Below are 20,851 nucleotides of genomic sequence, written 5' to 3' on the forward strand. Positions count from 1 at the left end.
TCATTCGACCTATCCATTGGCGCGACTAGCACCGCTTGCTCAAATTTATATCCGGTAAAACATCTGCCCTGATCAGCCACTAGACGATTAGGTACGCCGAACAATGCCATGGACGATTTGAGCATCAATGCAACTGTTTGCATCTAATTTGAAAGTGTGATGCAGGTAAACATATTTTGTAAAGCCATCAATCTGGTTTCCTGTGATGTTTATAAGCAACGTGTGCCTCGGTATACTGACTTTTGGGATTGAGTGTAATTCCGCTTGAATTTTTCCCGATGCCGATTTTGTCTCTTTGCAAGTTATACAATTTCCTACAAATTTTCGAACGTACTTTGAAATTCCTGCGAACCAATGTATGAACATTAATACATTTTGTGGAGTGTCTTTTCCCAGCCTAAGTGCAGAATAGACTCATGAACTTGATTAATAATAGATCACCTGATCTGGGTATAACTGGTAGGCAACGAGTTTTGCAGTTTCTTTGAATCTTTAGGTATAACACGTTGGCCCTCATCGCATAAGTTGTAACTTAATCTTCAGAAAGTTCGCCTTCATTCAGTTTTTTAATTGTATTCAAAATGTCCTGATCACGCTGCTTTTCTGCTTGAATCCAGCTTTCGGTGATGCTCATCAGTTCCACACGCTTCTCAGCAACCTTATTTTGCATTTGACTACACTTTTCATTCACCGGATTTCTTGAAAATCTACATGTGCCATGCGCTTTCCTTATCGTTACCTATATCAAACTCAAATGACTGTAGAAAGGGCCACCAACGGTATACTCTAGATGATAATTCAATTTTTGTTCAGTAAAAATAATAAACTTTCTACTTAATACTTAACAGCATTGACAACAGAAAGTGTTTCCAACTCGTACGATGTGTATCTTAACTCAAAAGGGCTTTTAGCTTTGCTCAAGTACTCGACCACATACGGTTTGCTTGCAATGCAAGAGTATTGCGCCGTATGCAACTCTATAGGATATGTTGGATCAAATATTGTCAAAACTGTTTTGCTAGTGAGAATTTTAATAATGTGCTTACGGATAACCTCATGCTCACTTTTTCAAACAAAATTAGTTTTCTCAAATGTGAGAGAATACAGAGGCTTCATAGCCTCAGAAAAGCCTGAAACGAACTGGCGAAAATATGAAGCTTATCCTATAAATTGACGTAATGAAACCTTACGCATATTGGGACGGATCTCACCAGCCTGTAGTTCGTACCCCAAATACTGCACAATTTCTCTCAAGAAGGAACATTTTTCTACATTAAAAACAAGCTACTATTAAAATCTTTAATACAGTTTCCAGTCTTTCAAATGCTTCTTCCTTAGTGGATGCTACAATCATGATATAATCCATGTACACAATCACAAATGAATATGCTAGCTCGCATGATGATTTCATCACTGCTCTTTGAAATGCCGAAGGAGCATTTGTTTAACCAAACGGAATCGCCAAATACTCAAACTGACCGTCGGATATCACAAAAGCAGTGCATTCAATTGAGTCGGCATGAACCGGCACTTGATGATATCCGCACGCCATGTCTAAAAAAGTGAAATACTTGGCTCCCCGGAATCTAGCAATCTGATAAAATATTAATGGTAATGAAAGTTCACGATAATCTGCGCAACGTCTAGCAGATTCATTTTTTTTTTTACCAACAGTGCGGGACTGGCATAAGGGGAACAGTTAGGTCTGATTACTTTATGATTAATTAATCCTTCAATTTTTGCTCTTAATATTTTCCTTTCGCTGGAACTGAATCGATATGAACGCCTTGGAACTGTCTCTGTCGGGTCACTTGAGTATTTTTTTTTAGCAACTGTATTAATTGATTTTTTTCTTCGCCATACAAATCGGTTTCTACTTAATCAAAGTTATATTCAATGTCTGAAACAGCACAAATGTTAATTGTTTTATCTTTAACTACGACACTGTGAGATATCTTCCCAGTTAGTTTATGTGATGTAGACTCTTTAACCAAAGAGCACTCTGCTCCAGAATCAAAAGTGATTGGAAACTTCTCACCGCGTTGCATCATGATCGTTTTCGGCTCCTCCACTGTTCATAACTCAATTCTCTTATGCTTGCGAGTTCCAGAGTTTCCTCCAGCAGCGTTCTTGGGGCATTGAGTTGAAATCTGCTCAGGCTCATGACAACGGTAGCTCGTTACGTCGGTTTTAGTACGCTGTGACCTCCCCTGATCTGGTTGACGTTTCTCTCTAGTGAAAGACTGCTTTCTAATTTTACATTCTGCCTTTTTGTGCCCAAGGATGCCGCAAGTATGATATGATTTTCCTGAAAACGTTGCACACTTTGAACTGGGCTCCTCTCATCAGCATTTGGTTGAGCGTTTAGCTAATTCTGGGTAGTCGCGGCCGGTCTCTCTGAATTGTCGAACCGTTGCTCAAGTAATTGCCTAAATTGCTTCCAAGTGATGCCAGCGTAGCAGACCTGCGAAAACCAATGTGACGCACTTCCTTTCAAAGACTTTGGTTAAGCCTTGCAATGGTTTCTCGCCTTAACTAATATGCACAGTAGCGCACCATTGCAAATCATCAGCTCTAGCTATGTCCGAGTTAAACTTCGGCAACACTATTTCACCACTGCGCAGGGGCTCGCCTGACGAAGACTGCAACGCTTTTGCAAGTTCTAGGAAGTTTTGCTTTTGCTGTTCTAACAAATCACAAAACTGCTCCTGAAGAATTGTAGGCCGAGGGCTATATCCCACTTCTGATATCGAAGAAGAGTCTCGGATGTCGCTCAGGCGTGCTGTTGTGGAAATATCGTTCTCATCCATTATTACAAGCCAAACTAGTGGAGCGAGTCCCAGTGCGCGTTATATCAACCAACTTGAAAAGTCAACTGCGCCACGTGCGACTGACTATTTCACCACCGAACGTACGTTTTAGCGTTAACCTTTTTTTCCTTTGTCTCACTGACGACAACACATGTTATCGTCCCCTTCTTATAGTGCTTCGTCGCCTCTAAAGTTGAGCGCGCATTCAAATTCTATTTACATTTAGTCTATCTCTAAATATGGTCATAGGGCCGTTACTGACAAATAAGGGTTGTAAACCTTTACCAAAATTGTAATATCTTATATTGTTAATACTTATGTATTCCACTTTCGTTTTTATTTTTGAAGCTTTTGTGATCAACGCAATAAATCTTGTAGCGCCAAAAATTCAAAAATCGCATATTTTTTAATTTAATTTCGTTCATCCGAACAATAAACTAACATAATAAATAAATAAATTTAATTTTATTTCTTAATATCACTATGAGTCCAGGCTTTTCGCACTGCCAGACGTTCCTTTTTATACCCTTGCAGAGGGTATTATAATTTCAGTCAGAAGTTTGCAACGCAGTGAAGGAGACGTTTCCGACCCTATAAAGTATATATATTCTTGATCAGCATCACTAGTAGAGTCGATCTAGCCATGTCCGTCTGTCCGTCCGTCTGTCCGTCCGTCTGTCCGTCTGTCCGTTTGTCCGTCCGTTTATATGCAAACTAGTCTCTCAGTTTTAAAGCTATCTGAATAAAACTTTTCCAAAAGTTGTCTTTCTAATGCAGGTAATATATAAGTCGGAACAAGCCAGAACGGACGACTATAGCATATAGCTCCCATAGGAACAATCGGAAAAATAAATGAAAAAAAATTATAACTTTGCTGTTTTTTAATTTTTTGTTTAGTTCTTCGACAAATAGTATTGGTAAAATATTTTCGATTTACGGTTTAAATTTCATCAAAATCGGACGACTATAGCATATAGCTCCCATAGGAACAATCGGAAAAATAAATGAAAAAAAATTATAACTTTGCTGTTTTTTAATTTTTTGTTTAGTTCTTCGAGAAATAGTAATGGTTTAATATTTCAGAATTACGGTTTTAATTTCATCAAAATCGGACAACTATAGCATATAGCTCCCATAGGAACAATCGGAAAAATAAATGAAAAAAAATGATAACTTTGCTGTTTTTTAATTTTTTGTTTAGTTGTTCGACATATAGCAATGTTTATTTCAGAATTATGGTATAAATTTTATCAAAATCGGACGTCTATAGCATATAGCTCCCATATAAATAATAAAAATATATAAAATAACTATCTAATAATTGAGCTGCAAATCATCATAGTTTCAATGTATTTCAGCATATACTCAAGTAAATCATAATTTAAATGTTTTCAAAAGTATTTAATTCATGCAATAGCTGCAAGGGTATATGAACTTCGGCTTGCCGAAGTTTGCTTTCTTTCTTGTTTTAAGAGAATCCAACCGGCCGATGAACGGGATAAATAGTAAATCCTGAATAATCTTAAAACATAGGCATTTACCGTGTAAAAAACTTGAATATTTATTTTCACTCAGAAATTAGAAAAAAAAAAACGCAAACATCTGTTTTTTGGCCTCGGAAACCATGCCTTAAAAGTCAATAGCTATAGCGCAAAATTAAAGCCTAAGGGGGTATTCTATAGTCTAGAGGCTCGAATTTTGAGGTATTTTTAAGAATTCATAAAAAAATTACTTCATATTTGCAGTATCCGTTTTATCATAATTTGTTTATTTAACTAAAAAGAGTACATTGTTTCTACCCTTGTCGTCATCTGAAAAATGAAACAATGACAGATTTTTAATTGGTACGAAAGTCGCTATGTCATGAAGCAGCAAAACTGAAAAAAAAATTTTTCATTGAATGGCGGCTACTCAAAAAAAGGTCAATTTTTTCACAGATTATAGAAAATATTTTAAATTTTAAATTTTTATTAATTTGATAGAGAGATATTTAAAGAATATTTATGCCAAATTTTAAGTAAATCGGCTAATTAGAACTTGAGATATTGTGGCTACCGCTTTTAAAGTTTTCAAAACCTTTATAATGCCTTGGACGCCACGTCAAAAAAAATCGGCTGTATCTCTTAAAATATTTCGAATTTTGAAAAATCTTTTAAGGATCATATTTTTGAAAGTCTAGACTTTTAAGAAAAAAGTTTCGATTTTTTCAGATTTTGAGACTAGAATACCCCCTTAAGAGACCTTTTTGGCAAATACAACCACGTAATTAAATACAAACCAGGAGTACCTAGCAGATGCGCTAAGATTCACTAAGTCCCCCAGCAAACTCATATGTTGTGGAGAAAATCGGATTATTGTTTTTATACCCTTGAAGAGAATAATATAATTTCATTAGAAGTTTGCTACGCAGTGTAGGAAACATTTCCGACCCGTTAAAGAATATATATTCTTGATCAGCATCACTAGGAGAGTCGGTCTAGCCATGTCCATCCGTCTGTATGTCCGTTTCTAGTCTCTCAGTTTTAAAGCTATCTGCATGTAACTTTCCCAAAGTTGTCTTTCTATTGCATAAGTCGAAACGAGACGGATCGGACAACTATAGTATATAACTCCCAAAGGAGCAATCCGAAAAAAAATTATAACTTTGCTGTTTTCGAATTTTTTTTAGATCCTCGAAATATAGTAATGGTTAAATATTTCAGAAGAATGGTTAAATATATCAAATTAAGACAACTATATCATATAGCTTCCATGAAATCAACAAAAATATTTAAAACAAACTTTTCTAAAAATGTAGCTGTTCTATTTTGTAATTAAAAAAAAAATGTTTTTGACCTATTAATAATTTGACAGTTCATAATTACGCTTTTAATTCTATTAAAATCGGAAAACGAGCTCGTATAGCTGTCATAGGGACTATCGAATAATTGAGCTACAAATCATCATAGCTTCAATGCTTTTAAACATATACGCAAGTAAATCATAATATTAATGTTTAATTTATTTATTTATTTAATTTTTGAAATAGCTGCAAGGGTATATGAACTTCGGCTTGCCGAAGTTTGCTTTTTTTCTTGTTTACGTAGACTCGGAACACAAAAACATCAAGGACAGCAAATTAAGCATATGTACGGCTTGAAAATGTTTAGAAGGATCATCTATTACGATGTCTTGGAAAGTAAGATTAATGAGCAACTAGAAAATAACAATAGAATATGTTTAGTTAATCGCCTAGTAAACGACATTATCAATTTAGTAATGATATAATTGCAAAATTAGAACTTTCCCAGAGCTCGGAAGAAATTATTTTTTTTTTAAAAGCAAATATATTGTGTTCTAAATTCTAAGAAAATTCTAATATTTTATACGCAACTACTTGGGAAAAATCAAACACACTAAACTTTTTCATATTTCCAGTAATTTATGTCCCTGCTATAGAAATAGTTTTATAACAAGAAAACAATATATTTTTAAGCATAGGAGAATTAATAGTGTTTTCCAAAATAAAACTCGTCACAGACGGAAAAGGAATAGAGTTATACAGGGCGGGGTGTAGCCCGGAGTAGAGCTAATTTTCGAAGTTTTTAAAAAAGGGTTTCCCGTCGAGCACCTAATTCCCGGTTTTGGGCCGTAATTAGCACCAAATTAGCACGAAATTCTGGAATAGATATCTTACCGATCGGAGCAATGTGGTTATAAGTTACACAGTTATAAGTTTAGAAACTGTCGAAATATAAAAAAATGTATGAAAAACAAATTAGAGATTGTCTTCTCGAATTTTTTGTTATTTTTCTATGGTTTTCTAATGGTTTAACAATTCAGAATTTTAATTTAATTTAGTTTATTTGTTTTGGTATCCCGACGATATAAGACTAAGTATTTTCAGATTCATCGGTCACTTTGTGGTTGTTACATTAAAACTTAAATACTTTAAGATTCGTACAATAAAACTTAAATACTAGAAGTACAATTACATTACATTACGTTACAATAACAATACTCATTTTATCATTTACAGATTAATACATTAAATAGGTTTTGGGGACTTGAGTAACATAAAGAAATGAATTGAAATTGAAACAAAATGAGATTAACATTAAAAATAATAAATTAAAATAAAAATAAGAATACGAATTAGATTGTGCCCTTTAAATAGTTTATAAGTTCGTTTTTAAAGTGCGTTTCATTTCTTATACTTTTAATATTGTTTGGGAGGTTATATCAATAGCGAACAGCCTGTATGAAAAAGTTTTTTTCCGTCATCGCCAATTTTAATCCTTTGCAGACAATGTTGTTTGTTCTAGCAGACGAAGCCAGTTGCACATGGTTAATTAGGTACAGCGGCTCTTTTTAGTCAGGAGTTAATGCAGAAATAAGAGGGTTTTTAGCTTAAAAATTTTATTTGAGTAACATGTTATGTGCTCCCTTTGGCTTAAATTAAAAACATATAGCGCAATTGAGTTGAAGACAACTTACTCTCACAGGAACCAAATACTTCAATACCGTATAAAAAAGCTGAATTTATGCAGGTTTACGCTACAAGCATCCTGATATTCTGTGGAATAAGGTTTCTGGATAAGGAAAGCTGTCTGAGCATGCTATATGCTTTTCCTGTGGCTTTGTTCACATGGTCATCCCACGTTAAGGTGGAATTAAATTTTATTCCTCCTTTAACAAATTCTATTTCAACATTTTTTGCTTCTATCTTTGGAAGACAGCTAAAGTCAATTGATTTTTTATGAATTAGAATGCATTTTGATTTGGATGGATTGAGTCTTAACCCGTTCGCATCAGCCCAATCATTTATATGTTTAATTTCATTGTTGCTAATTCTAATACACTCACTAATTTGACTCAGGGGACGGCTAACATATAACTGGACATCATCTGCATCTGCAGGGAGATCATTTACATATAACGAGAAAAGCTGTGGACATAAAACTGAGCCTTGTGGGACTCCTTGTGTGAGAGGCAGAAATGAAGATTTTTGCGACCCGGAGACGACGGCCTGCACCCTGTTTGTGAGATATGTTCGGATGAGGTTTATAGCACTTGAAGATAAATTGTACAGTGTGCGAATGCTTTGCTAAAGTCAAGAAGTGTTAGGAGGGTTACTGTCATCGATTTTTTGGCGAATGTCTTCGGATATCTTTAAAATGACAGTTGTACAACTTCTGTGCTTTTTGAAACCTGATTGCTTGCAACTTAGAAGATTATTGTTCTCCAGGTGAGTTTGCATCTGCAGGGCAACTAACTGCTAAAAGACTTTGCAAGGAAAGGCAAGATGGAAATTGGTCTAAATTCATTTTTTGAATTCTAGCAATTTTCCAGCAATTAGGAAACTTTGCCGTGGTAAAAACTGTATTAAAAATATGGGTAATATAGCAAATTAGTTTTGGGAGCAACATTTTTATAAATTTGTGGCTAACATTATCTAGACCTTCTGCATTTGATTTTACTTTAAGTATACATTCAAGGACATCACATGGACGTACACACATAAAGCTAAAAATAATATCTCAGGATGTTGTTGAGTTCAGGTACAAATTATGTGTAAGAATGTCGGAAGGAACCTCTGAAAATTTCTTATTAAGGGCGTCTACATCAAGGTCCGATTTAGCCTAGCATTTTGTTTTCCTATGCCCAGGCTTCTCAAATCCTTCCAAACTTGACCAGGAGTCTCTGCATTGGCAAATTTATTATTGTAAAATCTACGTTTGGAGGAAGAGATCGAGTTTGTGTACTAAGTTTCTCAGATGTTTAAAAATGATGTGCAGTCTTTAATTTTATACCTTTTCCAGCGTTTGTAGGCAATATCCCGCAGGTGAATTTGTTTTTTAATTTCCAAATTAAACCATGGCTGTACGGCAGGTTTTTTGTGTTTTTGTTCTTAATGGAACACAGTCTTCAAATAACCGTCGAATGTTGGAGTTAAATAATAGAAGTTGTTCCTGTCTGTCCAGTCATAATTGTCAGATTCAGTTAGTAGGTTGTTGAAATTGATTGATTTATAGTCCATTTGTCATAAACATCAAGTCAAGTTTAGAGATCGCTGGCGCACACAACTGGTAATAGAGAAGGATTTTTGACGGTTCAATAACAAAGAACTGTGAGGAGTCTTAAAACTCCCCACAAATTTCGAGGCAGGAGAGCTGCATAGCAACAGCGAAGGAGGCGAGAATGCCGGAGGAGTCAAGGGCAACAAGGTCAAACGGTAAACAACGGACCTTGGACCCGGGCAAAGCGGAGACACCGTGGATTAACGGTACCACGCTGGACATTGGACCCTCACACGGCAATGGCAACAGGGTCGAACGGTAAATTAGCAAACTTCGGACCCGCACAAAGAGGACGCACCGTGAACTAACGGTGCGGCAGTGGACCTTGGACTCGATCACGCGACCATCACAGGCTATAAAAGGCGGCGCAAGCGCAGCAAACCAAGGGGTAATAGTGGAATCAAAGCGAGTGCGAACGACTGAGAGTCTACAAGGCTTGAGGCTTCAACGCTGAGATCCAACGGGAGCTAGGTCGTGGTTAAATCGAGCTCAGGGAGTCCTTGCGTGGAGTCTGCGATAAAGATGGCTGGGCGAAGAGGTCGAACCTAGTTCAACCTGCTAGGCGATACACCTTGCCGACACAATCCGGACCGACTTAGGGAGCCTGCGATAAAGGTGGCTAGGTGAAAAGGCAGAACCTCGTTCTACCTGCTAGGCGAAACACCTTGCCGGTCCCGACAGTGAGGTTCGCATAACATCCAGAGTCTCGAAGGTGCCGTCACGAGTCAGATACCAGCAAGCAGTCGACGGCGAGGAGCGACGCCACGAGGGACAGCGACGAGGAGCGACGCCGCAGAGGACGACGACGAGGAGCAGCAGCAGCTGAAGAGCCGCGAGGCTTGTAGAAGGAGACAAATAAAGACAGTTACGAGCCCAACAGAACTCTGGCGTTATTCTTTGGTCAAAGGCAATCACCCAACATAAATTTGAGCTAGCCGCCCGTTAATGTAGCGAGAATACATAGAAATCAGGTCGTTACAGAACACATCTAACAAAGAGCTAGTTGGCAGTTTACCAAGTTTAGGCCAAGAGAGTTAAAGTCATTTTGTACACTTTGTTCTCTGATCATGTTGCTGTTAAGATCTTCAGCCAGGATTACGTTTTCGTACGCCACAGATATATCTGATACGGACTCTAAGAGATCAGTATTTTCGGTCGATCGTTGGGGTCTATAAATACAACAGATAAACATTTGTGACTTGAAACTAGGATCTACGACTTCCACAAACAAATATTCAACTCTACCTTCGATCGGGTTTGATTTAATAAGCTTCGTTGTTGTTTACAAAAATCGCTACACCACCTGCGTGTCTTAATCTGTCGGACCTATGCAACACGTAGCCATCACATTCAAAAGGGACGTCACTGTAGCCACTTACAAACCATGTTTCTGAAACACAACCTACATCAACATTTTATCCTACAAATAGTTCCCTAAACTCATCCATTTTTCTGACCAAGGTTTGAGCATTTATGTGGACAATCTTCAGACCAACTTTCTGTTTACACAGAATTCTCAGCAGACTGCTCGCTGTTGCATTATTTGTATTGAACTGCATTAATAGTGGGGTATAAGGTAAATTGGGAATCGCACATATGAATTGAGAAGGAACAACTAGATTTGAACGAAAACAGATGACCACTAGAAAACCTAAATTACTCTTAAAAACTATAAAAATAAAGAGGTCAGCTGCATAAGAGATGTTATTTACGAAAGTTATTTTAGGCAGCACGAGGGGAAAGTTTGGCAACCAGTGCGCTGGATCCAGAGAGGGGGAGAGCAGACTCAGCAGCCGCAATCGCTGAGAACTCATCAAGCTGCTGGATAACGTAAATGTCCTCTCTCCCACTGCACTTCACGTGCACAATCCCACGGCGCGTAAAAACAGCATAAAGAGATTTCTGCTTCTTCAAACTCATGGCTTCTTTAAAAATAAGGAAATTATCTCTCGTGAGCTGCTCATTAACGAAGAGAGCGGCCGGCGAGTCAAAGCCCAACAGGTGTATGCTCATTTGCTGTTTTGTTGTTCGTCGGAAATCAGCCAGTGCGCGAAGAAGTGAAACTTTTTCCCTCGTAGTTTCCAATTTCATCAGAATCGGCGGGTCTACCAGTAAATTATGCGATTTTCGGACCCTAAAAATGTCGCGGATTCTCGGAGGCGGAACAAGGTTTGTCGCAAAATAGAGCTTGTTAAACAGCGGCCTTAGTTTCTCTCCTTCCACAAAAGGAACGCCATGCATACGCACTGCGCACGCCTCGCTTTCGGCACGCTGTGCGTCAAGCTTACCTTGCGCCGTGCCAATTTGGGATTACAGGGAGCGCAGCTCCTAAACCTCCTGCTCCAGCTGCAACATGCGATCGGCCATCTGCTTCATCTCCGCGGTGACACCCAAGACTATCTCAAGCAACCTCTCCTCGACCTCACGGATGGTAGACTTGATCAGCTGGGCTTGTTCATCGAAACGGCTATTCATTGCCGCGATAAGCATTGGTAAGGCAGTGTCATTGGCAGCGTCAGAGGGGCGCCCGCGCTTAGAGCCAGAGGTTTCTTTCAAGCGTTTTCCCTCTGGCAAAACCATATTTTGTTTTGTTTTTATTCTTCTTTGAGTGTGTGTTGTGTTGGTGACGAGAGTTTTTCGATTGAGTGTTTTGATGTGTTGAGTGTTTTGCCTCTGTGCCCTTGTGTTATGTTATGCACTGTTTCTTTAATGATTTGTTGTTGCACTTAAAATTGTGGATTTACTAGGAAGCGATTTTTGTAGCTTAGAACCGATTTATTCCGGAGAAAATGAATTTTTATGTGTTGTACTCTTATTTATGATGCTGTAGTAAGCAGTTTTTGTTTTTTTTTTAAGCCCTGTTTAAGGTATTTTTCGGTGTTAAAGCAGAGCTTCACAAAAGTGCGTCTATTCGATTCGATAACGATTGCTGTTTTTAATTTTAATAAAAACCGGAAAAAGATATCATATGGCTGTAATGGGATCGAATAATTCATCGAAAAATCATCAAAGCTTCAATGTTATTAAACATATACGCGTACAAATTAAAATTCTGTTTTTTTAAAAATATATTATTTTAGCAATAGTTGCAAGGATATTTATAATTATAAGTTTGCAACTCCGATTATATAAAAAAATATATTATTATTTTATTCAACTGATGGTTACAGAGTTTTTACTTATTAATGAAGAACACCGACCTATTAGATTGAGGACTCAAACTGAACTTAACTTGCTGATCTGATTCTGTTGACGATCAAGCCTCGGTCTCGAGCTTTTCGGGATTTGAGTGAGTTGAAGAATTGTTCTGAGAAACTTTTATTGACTCTTGACTCTTGGATACAAGTGCGCTCTTAGATTTTACGACTTTAAAATGTCTTTGGATTAATATAGGAGTTTATGTGTGAACGTGACAATTGGGGTGAGTTGTTTAGTGTACAGTTTTGGGTGATAAGCTAGGACTGACATTTGGGGATTTTTCGTTGGCCTTCGATTTTGGGCTCTTGTTACAAGGGTGTATAATTCTAGGGTAGTATAGGGTATATTGTGGATACGTTAAGTAATGGGAATATATTTAGAGTGTTATGGGACTGTACTCCTATTAGGGTTTTAAAATATTTCGTCGCTTACTTCGGCAATTGTTGTAGGTTAAAAATGAGCACTCTTTTAAATAATGTTAGATTTAAGAATAACAAGATCTACGCGACAAAAAATGGTGTACATAAAAAGAGATAGGTAAACGTAAGTGAGCAAACACTTAGCATAAGGCGACGGTACGACCTAAAAATGTTAATGCAGCATATTTTGGTTCTCACGCTCTGACCGGCCTTTGTCTGTTTGGGTCGATTAAATTACGGTAAATCTTCTGCGACTGTGTACATGAATGTACATAAAGATTTAACAAACATTTATGACTGGGCAAACGGCTTGAAAGATATCTAAACTTGATCAACTTTAAACATACGGTCATATTCTTCCGGTGTTTGGGTGTCAATAATTATTTATGAAAACAGCAAATCAAACTCCCTGGTGAGCATTAAATACCTAAATAAGGTCCGAATGCGGTTAACGGAGTGCTGGCTCCGTTTTGAAACAGAATCGTAAATGTTTTTTTTTGGTATTATATGTATGAAAAATTAATTATTTGTGAAATAAATATAAACAATAATATTCTAAATCATTATTTATCATACTCTTTACTACACTAAGTCTGATCTAATAATATAAAAATGCAAATATATTTTTGTCTAGAGCGCGGAAGTTGGAATGCGAAGCATTGTTATGTTGGATGAGCAAGGAGGTAAGATTTTTTTACAAGTACGAGTTTTATGGAAAAATATTATAAATTTTAGAGTGAAAATTTAATTTTGAGAAAAGCTTAGAATCGAAATATTCCCTTTAATCTTCAAATTGCACTTAAGATTTGGCTTAAAAAACTCATTTCAGTCAAACAAACATCGAGTCAAGCAGACACAGTAAATTAAAAGCACATATGTGTTTGTTTTAAAGTTTAACATCTGTTCTTGTCACTGAAGATCGAACATCTTAACTTTTTCGTCTTTTAACAACTATAAAGTGCAAGTTTAATTGCTGGGACAGTATTAGTTCGACCGAACCAAACAATTAGCGCCATACAGAGCAGTGCAACACACACATACCTTAACTGGTTCTGCAAATCTCCATCTCCGATAAAGTCAAACGCGTAGTGGAACGGGCCAGCATACTGGAGCTCGAAGTGGCCGACCTGGGCACCCATAGAGAAGCGGTAGCTGGAGAGCTACGAGCACTGCGGGACAGAGTGGGAGGAGTGGAGATCAAATTGGCCGCTCAACACATGGTAAGCTACGTAAGAAAGTTACGTATGCACGGAGTACCTTACGTGGAAGGTGAAAACCTTCCAGCGCGGCCCACAATCCGCGATATATACCGAGAACGGAAGACACAGAATTCTACAGTTGACCCGACTATTTTGGTCAAGTTTGATAATGCCCGAGAAGAAATTGCGTTGTTGCGCTCCGTAGGGCTTTCCGGCACGAGACAAAACAGCAACTAAGCTTACGCATTATGGGCTTCGACTCAACGGCAGCGGTTAACGTAAACGAGCTGCTCTTAAGAGAATACTACCTTATCTTTAAAGAGGCGATGCTTTTATAGAAGCTTAAAACTCGTAACGCTGTCTTTACTCGCTGATGCGTGGCCCATGGTGCAACTATACAAGGTGGTCCCGTCAGCTTTGCCGAGGACGAAACATTTTTCATAGATAGAAACCGTTTTCTTTCGCACGTTTGACAAACGACTGGTACAAGTTACGTCCTCAAAAGAGGCCAGCTCGAGTGTCGGGACCCTTTCTCTTTCAACTCCCCGAAACCTTTAAGCAAAACAGAAACTGATCACATCAACTCTACCGAGGACGATACATTTTTCAGAGACAAGCGCTAGAAAGAGAAAGCAATCGTTTAACTTTCGCACGATGGCAAATGACTGGTAAAAATAACGCCTTCAAAAGAAAGCAGCACTACTTTTTTTGTAAACGATTCTCATAGGATTGATATACGACCAAATACCTGTACCGGCTTTTTCTAAACATGATCCTTATATTCCTGAAGTATGATATTTATTTTTTGTTTAATGTTAAGTCCTATACGTTTAGAGATTATATTATTATAAATTAAGAACAACTGGAACTACAGCACAATACGTGTGACTGGTCAATTATTAATAGTTTTCCGTATGTGGATTACCAGTAAGCTCTTCGTAACAATTATATTTTGTATATGTTTGATAAATGTGTGTCTGTCAAAAAAAAGATATCTAAGCCTAGACAGAATCCTTGGTTCAGTCAAGATATAAGGAACATGATTCGAGACACAGCGTATAAAAAAATGGAACGCTACAAAACTGATGCCTTTCACTTGGAGTACAGGAGAGTTAGATCAGAAGAACGACGAGGTCAGCTAAAATTTAACAGTTTAGTTTCTTCTATACAAGTTTGGAATGAGCTTTCAACTATAGGTGTTGAGAAGAAACAAAAATCGCGAATAAATTAATCTACCTGAAACTAAATTTAAGAAGTATCTGAATACCTTTAGAACCTGTGATAATGTTTTGGGTTTGAGTGTATTAACCAATGTGATGTATTGCAGTGTATTTTAAAAGTTAAATCTAATGCTGATGGACTAGATGGCTTAAACCCAAAATTAATAACATTTCTTTTACATATATATGCAATACGTTTTTTATGACATTCCTATTCTAGCTAAAACTTTTGTAGAAAATTTAACAGTTTAGTTTCTTCTATACAAGTTTGGAATGAGCTTTCAACTATAGGTGTTGAGAAGAAACAAAAATCGCGAGTGAATTAATGTACCTGAAGCTAAATTTAAGAAGTATCTGAAAACCTTTAGAACCTGTGATAATGTTTTGGTTTTGAGTGTATTAACCAATGTGATGTATTGCAGTGTATTTTAAAAGTTAAATCTAATGCTGATGGACTAGATGGCTTAAATCAAAAATTAATTTAATTTCTTTTACAATCATATATATTCAATACGTTTTTTATGACATTCCTTTTCTATCTAAAACTTTTGTAGAAAATAATTCACTACATTGTCAGAAACAATCAGGATTCAGAAAAAAAACCAGTGGCTTGAGTGCGATAACAGACATTGTCAAAGATATACGTCAAAAACTCGATAGCAACTTTTCGGACCTTGCTGGACCACAGCAAGGCATTTGACACTGTCAACAATTAAATCTTGACCACAAAATTAAAAAACATCTTTAATTTCACAGGCTCTGCAGTAAAACTACTTCAATCTTATATTTCTGGTAATATTGCAAGCGGTAGTATCGGCGGCTAATATTTCCAGATTTAGTTTGCTGAGTTTTGTCTAACTGTGTCGTCCAATTATACGCTGATGACGTCCAATTTTATCGTAGCAAACCGTTGTCCCAATTGAATGATTGTATCTCTGTTGGTAATATTGTTCTCTCTGTTATTAAAAGCAAGTGCATAGTGAACGCAAAAACGAAGATTCATAAGATATGGAAAAAATAGTTGTTGTAATGCTATCGTCAGATACGTGTTTAGACTTCGTCGATTGAACCATGTATCATATTTGTTTAAAACGATTCTCGGCTTAAATTTAAGTCAATGGATTAATCTACAGACTCCAGTTTACATGCACAAAATTAGAACTTCTATGGAACCGTCACATTTATCCAGCCATTTTGCAAAAAAAAGACAATTTTTTATAAACCCAATTTTGCTGTGGAACAAACTACCTCAAAGTATTAAAATCATACATAGTAATTAATTAAAAACAAGGTACATATATTCTTTAAGCAAAAGCAAAAAAAATAACAAAAACATAAAAAACCAGAAGTAAAGCAAACTTCGGCAAGCCGAAGTTCATATACCCTTGCAGCTATTGCATTAATTAAATACTTTTGAAAACATTTAAATTATGATTTACTTGCGTATATGTTTAAAAACATTGAGACTATGATGATTTGCAGCTCAATTATTAGATAGTTATTTTATATATTTTTATTATTTCTATGGGAGCTATATGATATAGTCGTCCTATTTTGATGAAATTTTAACCGTAATTCTGAAATATTTATCCATTACTATATGTCGAAGAATTTATAGAAAAATTTAAAAACACCAAAGTTATAATTTTTTTTTATTTACTTTTATGATTTTTCCTATGGGAGCTATATGCTATAGTCGTCCGATTTTGATGAAATTTAAACCGTAATTCTGAAATATTTATCCATTACTATAACTCAAAGAACTAAAAAAAATTAAAAAACAGAAAAGCTATAATTTTTTTCATTTATTTTTATGATTGTTCCTATGGGAGCTATATGCAATAGTCGTCCGATTTTGATGAAATTTAAACCGTAATTCTGAAATATTTAACCATTACTATATCTCGAAGAACTAAAACAAAAATTAAAAAACAGAAAAGTTATAATTTTTTTCATTTATTTTTCCGATTGTTCCTATGGGAGCTATATGCTATAGTCGTCCGATTTTGATGAAATTTAAAAAGTAATTCTGAAATATTAATCCATTACTATATCTCGAAGAACTAAACAAAAAATTAAAAAACAGCAAAGTTATAATTTTTTTCATTTATTTTTCCGATTGTTCCTATGGGAGCTATATGCTATAGTCGTCCGATCCGGCTCGTTCCGACTTATATACTACCTGCAATAGAAAGACAACTTTTGGGAAAGTTTCATGCAGATAGTTTTAAAACTGAGAGACTAGTTTGCGTAGAAACGGACGGACAGACGTACAGACGGACAGACGGACGGACAGACGGACAGACGGACATGGCTAGATCGACTCTCCTAGTGATGCTGATCAAGAATATATATACTTTATAGGGTCGGAGATGTCTCCTTCACTGCGTTGCAAACTTCTGACTGAAATTATAATACCCTCTGCAAGGGTATAAAAATCATATATAGGTGTTTGCGCACTTGGCGCGTTTATTTAAATTGAAGTCACTAGCTGTAGGGCGAGAGCGGGAGCCAATAAAGCTTTCGTCCGTTCGCTCTTGCGCATTCACCCCGTCTCTCGCCACTTTAGCATAAGTTAGGTTCTAAGAGAAATTATTGGAATAATAAAATAAGTGACCATTTGAACTCCATCGAAACCACTCATTTTCGTCGTCACATTTTCTCACAAGCTTAACACAAGTTATTATCGCAAATAAATCAGCCGAATCCTACTGCAGTTACACAAGTTTCGCGTATTAGTATTAAATTTTCAATAGGAATAAAACAATATTAAAAACTATAATAATAACATTAATAATAATTTTCTAACTATTGAAATTTCTAATTCTATTCTACTTCTTTTTTGTTCATTAGGTTATGTAAGGTTAGGTTAGGTATGACCACACCTAGGCCGTATGGGCCCTTTGTGATACAATCTCGGAGGTCAGTCCCTAAGTTCGTTACAAGTTTGTCTTCTCAAACTACCTGGTATGTTGCAAGAATCGTGAAATATTGGCCAATTTAGCCGTAAGATTTAGCCGGAAGGTTGGGCAAGGTATAGCTAGCAAGGTGTGGGAATCTTTTACGGCTGTGCGCAGGGCACAGTCACAGGAAGTGTTCTATGGTGTCCACTTCGTCGATTTGCTTGCAGCTACGGCAGAAGATGTGGTGTTGGGATCTAAGTTTTCGCGCATGGTTGCTTATTAGGCAATGTCTTAACCGATTAGGATAGATATGTCGTTCCTGGTGCACTGTATGAGTGCCTTTGTTCTTTTGGTTTTACTGTGGGCCAAGTTAGCTTTGTTTTTTACTGTAACGGTTTATTTCAAAATCAGCTTTCAAGTGGTAATGGGCATGCCCACCGTGGCCTTCTCGGAAAGGATATCGGCGGTTGTCCCTTACTAGCTCGTCAGCTATGCAATTGCCTTCAATGTCGCGGTGACCAGGCACCCAAATGAGGTGGATTGTGAGTTGGTTGGTCTCGGAAAGAGGTTTGCCGCACTCAGAGATGGTTGTTGAGGTGGTTTTGAAAGAAGCAAGGGCTGCTTGACTATCTGAGAATAGGTAAATGTCTATGTTATGAAGAAGTGTTGGGTCCAAGTGAGTCATGGCGTCTTGTATTGCCATGACCTCAGTTGTGTTGGGTAAGTTGGTAAAACTCCTTAGGAAGTTAGAGTGTCCCTTTGGTCCTGATACCCAGGCCCTCGCTTCGCGCAGTCTCAGTGCGGTTGCCGCCGCGTGACCTCTGTCAAGCCTCTGACCTCTGTTTATAATGATATCTTAAGCATCAGTGGGGGTCGTCCCCCACCTCTGTCAAGCCTCTGACCTCTGTTTATAATGATATCTTAAGCATCAGTGGGGGTCGTCCTAAGCAGAGTTCGGCGCTTGTGATGACAAAGATGTTCCCATGAGATTACTGAGTGTTACTAGGTATTTACTTTGAATTAGGATTGTCGTCCGCATATGCTATCACCATGAAGTCCCCCTTGCTAGGATTTGAAGTAGGTGGTTACTGTGACCCAAAGTACAGGAGAGAAGTCTCCTCCTTGAGGAGTACCTCTGCTAACTGCTCTAGTAGCCTGGGCCAGTCCCATAGTTGAGGTCTGCTGGTAAGCATGAATAATACTCAACAGGGATGCTTCAACTTCTAGCCTCGTTAGTGCTCGTGCTATTGCTTCTGGAGTGACGTTATTGAAGGCTCCTTCTGTGTCTAAAAAAGCTGCCAAGCGGTATTCTTTGTGGTGGAAACGGTTTTCTATCTGGGATACTAGTGTGAGTAGTGCAGTTTTGGCGTTTGAGAAGAGTTTTGGGCTTACTGTTGTTCTGATGTGGGTGTGTTTTATTCTTTCTAGGGATTTGAGTAAGATCAAGGACAGACTTATAGGTCTAAAGACTTTCGGAGAGGATGAAGATTACTTACTTCGAGCCACTCGGAACACTCGAAAAATAAATAAATAAAAAATATAACTTTGTTGTTTTTTTAATTTATTTTAGTTCTACGAAAATTACGGTTTAACTTTCATCAAACCCGGACGATTATATCATATAGCTCCCATGGAAAAAATAAAAAAATTATAAGAACATTTTTTTTTATTTTTAAAATTCTTTAATAATTTGACAGCTCAGAATTACGCTTTTAATACTTCTAACATCGGAAAACGATATCGTATAGTTGTCATAGGAACTATCGAATAATTGAGCTGCAAATCATCATAGCTTTAATGTTTTAAACATATACTAAAGTAAATCATAATATTAATGTTTTCAAGAATATTTAATTTTTGAAATAGCTGCAAGGGCTTGCCGAAGTTTGCTTTTTTGTTGTATTTGTAGCCGATGACGTCGTTGGTCTTCGCTCCTCTGTCGTTGCGGTCCTGTTGTATTTTGTTAACGCTTTGGTGACGTCTTGATGTTTTTAGATTTTGAGAAAATAGGCCACTCTTTCTGCTCTGTCGTGCGCATCACAATAGAACAGACTCAAAAGAAACACTCCAAAAACTCCGACCCACGAGAACAAAATGCCCCATTAGCCCTCCATATAAGGTCTATACGATTTCCACGCTGTAACAGGGAGGTGGAAATTTTCACGCCAGAAGAACACTGTAGCGGTTAGGAAAATTGAGGCCGAAAATTCCGGTGAAGTCAACAGCATTGAAAACTCGCTTAAAATTAGTAAAAAAATTCTGTCTAGAAAAATCAGCAAGTCAAAACCTAAGCACTGTTAAAAAAAGTTTTGTTTTACCGAAGAATCTGCGACCGTTTGTTAACGGTCAGCGAACTAGCTACGGAAATACAGAACATAAAATAATAAACTGATGAATTAATAGTTTATCATAAGAATGACAAAGAAATGATACAAGGTACAAAGTAAAGAAAGAGAACTAGAAGCAATACTTAAAAATAATGATGTTACGCAGATATGAGAACAGCTGTAAAATATAGCAAAATAGAAAAAAGCAAGGAACAAAATGACGGCGAATGTCAATGGAAAAACGACCAATTAATAAAACTTCTTCATTTGCTGAGTTATAATTTCAAACTGTATTATTTCATAAAGTTTCTTAGGATGTAACAATTGTGTGATTCGTATTCTGTTCTTACCTATACCCCAAGCAGGGACCGCACAAGTCCTTTAAGCAGCGTAAGAAACATTTTAAGTGATAATATTTAGAGGCTCAAGTGACCTGCACTTACAAATTACAAGTGCTAACAAGTGTTCCCTTGCATTGTTTGAGTTACAGATCCTAAATTGTGGCTCTGGATCGATTGACAAAGTGACATGCTCAGAGCTCATTAAATCTTGTATTTGGTATTATTGTCATATTTCTTATAACCGACGGAAAGTCTTGTTTATCCTTAACTTGGGAAAACATTCTGAAGTGCGATAAGGGAGATCACAACTACTCTTATAGCACTTGTAGTCAATGACTTTCTGTGACAGTTCGCAGGAGGTCGTTTTACATGTTA

General features: G+C 37.0%; 1 protein-coding gene across 2 annotated transcripts in view; it reads left to right on the forward strand.

The window, feature by feature from the left end:
• LOC128264029 (synaptosomal-associated protein 25) overlaps positions 1-20,851 on the forward strand; it is a 475,697-nt gene that overhangs the window by 171,833 nt on the left and 283,013 nt on the right. The window contains exon 4 of one of the 2 annotated variants that reach the window (XM_052999313.1): positions 13,121-13,169. The exons of the other annotated variant lie outside the window; for it this stretch is intronic. Within the exon in view, the coding sequence (XP_052855273.1) occupies positions 13,121-13,169 (49 nt within the window). The remainder of the gene's footprint in view (positions 1-13,120; positions 13,170-20,851) is intronic. 2 annotated transcript variants of the gene reach the window in all.

This window comes from Drosophila gunungcola, unplaced genomic scaffold, assembly GCF_025200985.1.
Source record: "Drosophila gunungcola strain Sukarami unplaced genomic scaffold, Dgunungcola_SK_2 000051F, whole genome shotgun sequence".
In the NCBI taxonomy this organism is placed as follows: domain Eukaryota; kingdom Metazoa; phylum Arthropoda; class Insecta; order Diptera; family Drosophilidae; genus Drosophila; species Drosophila gunungcola.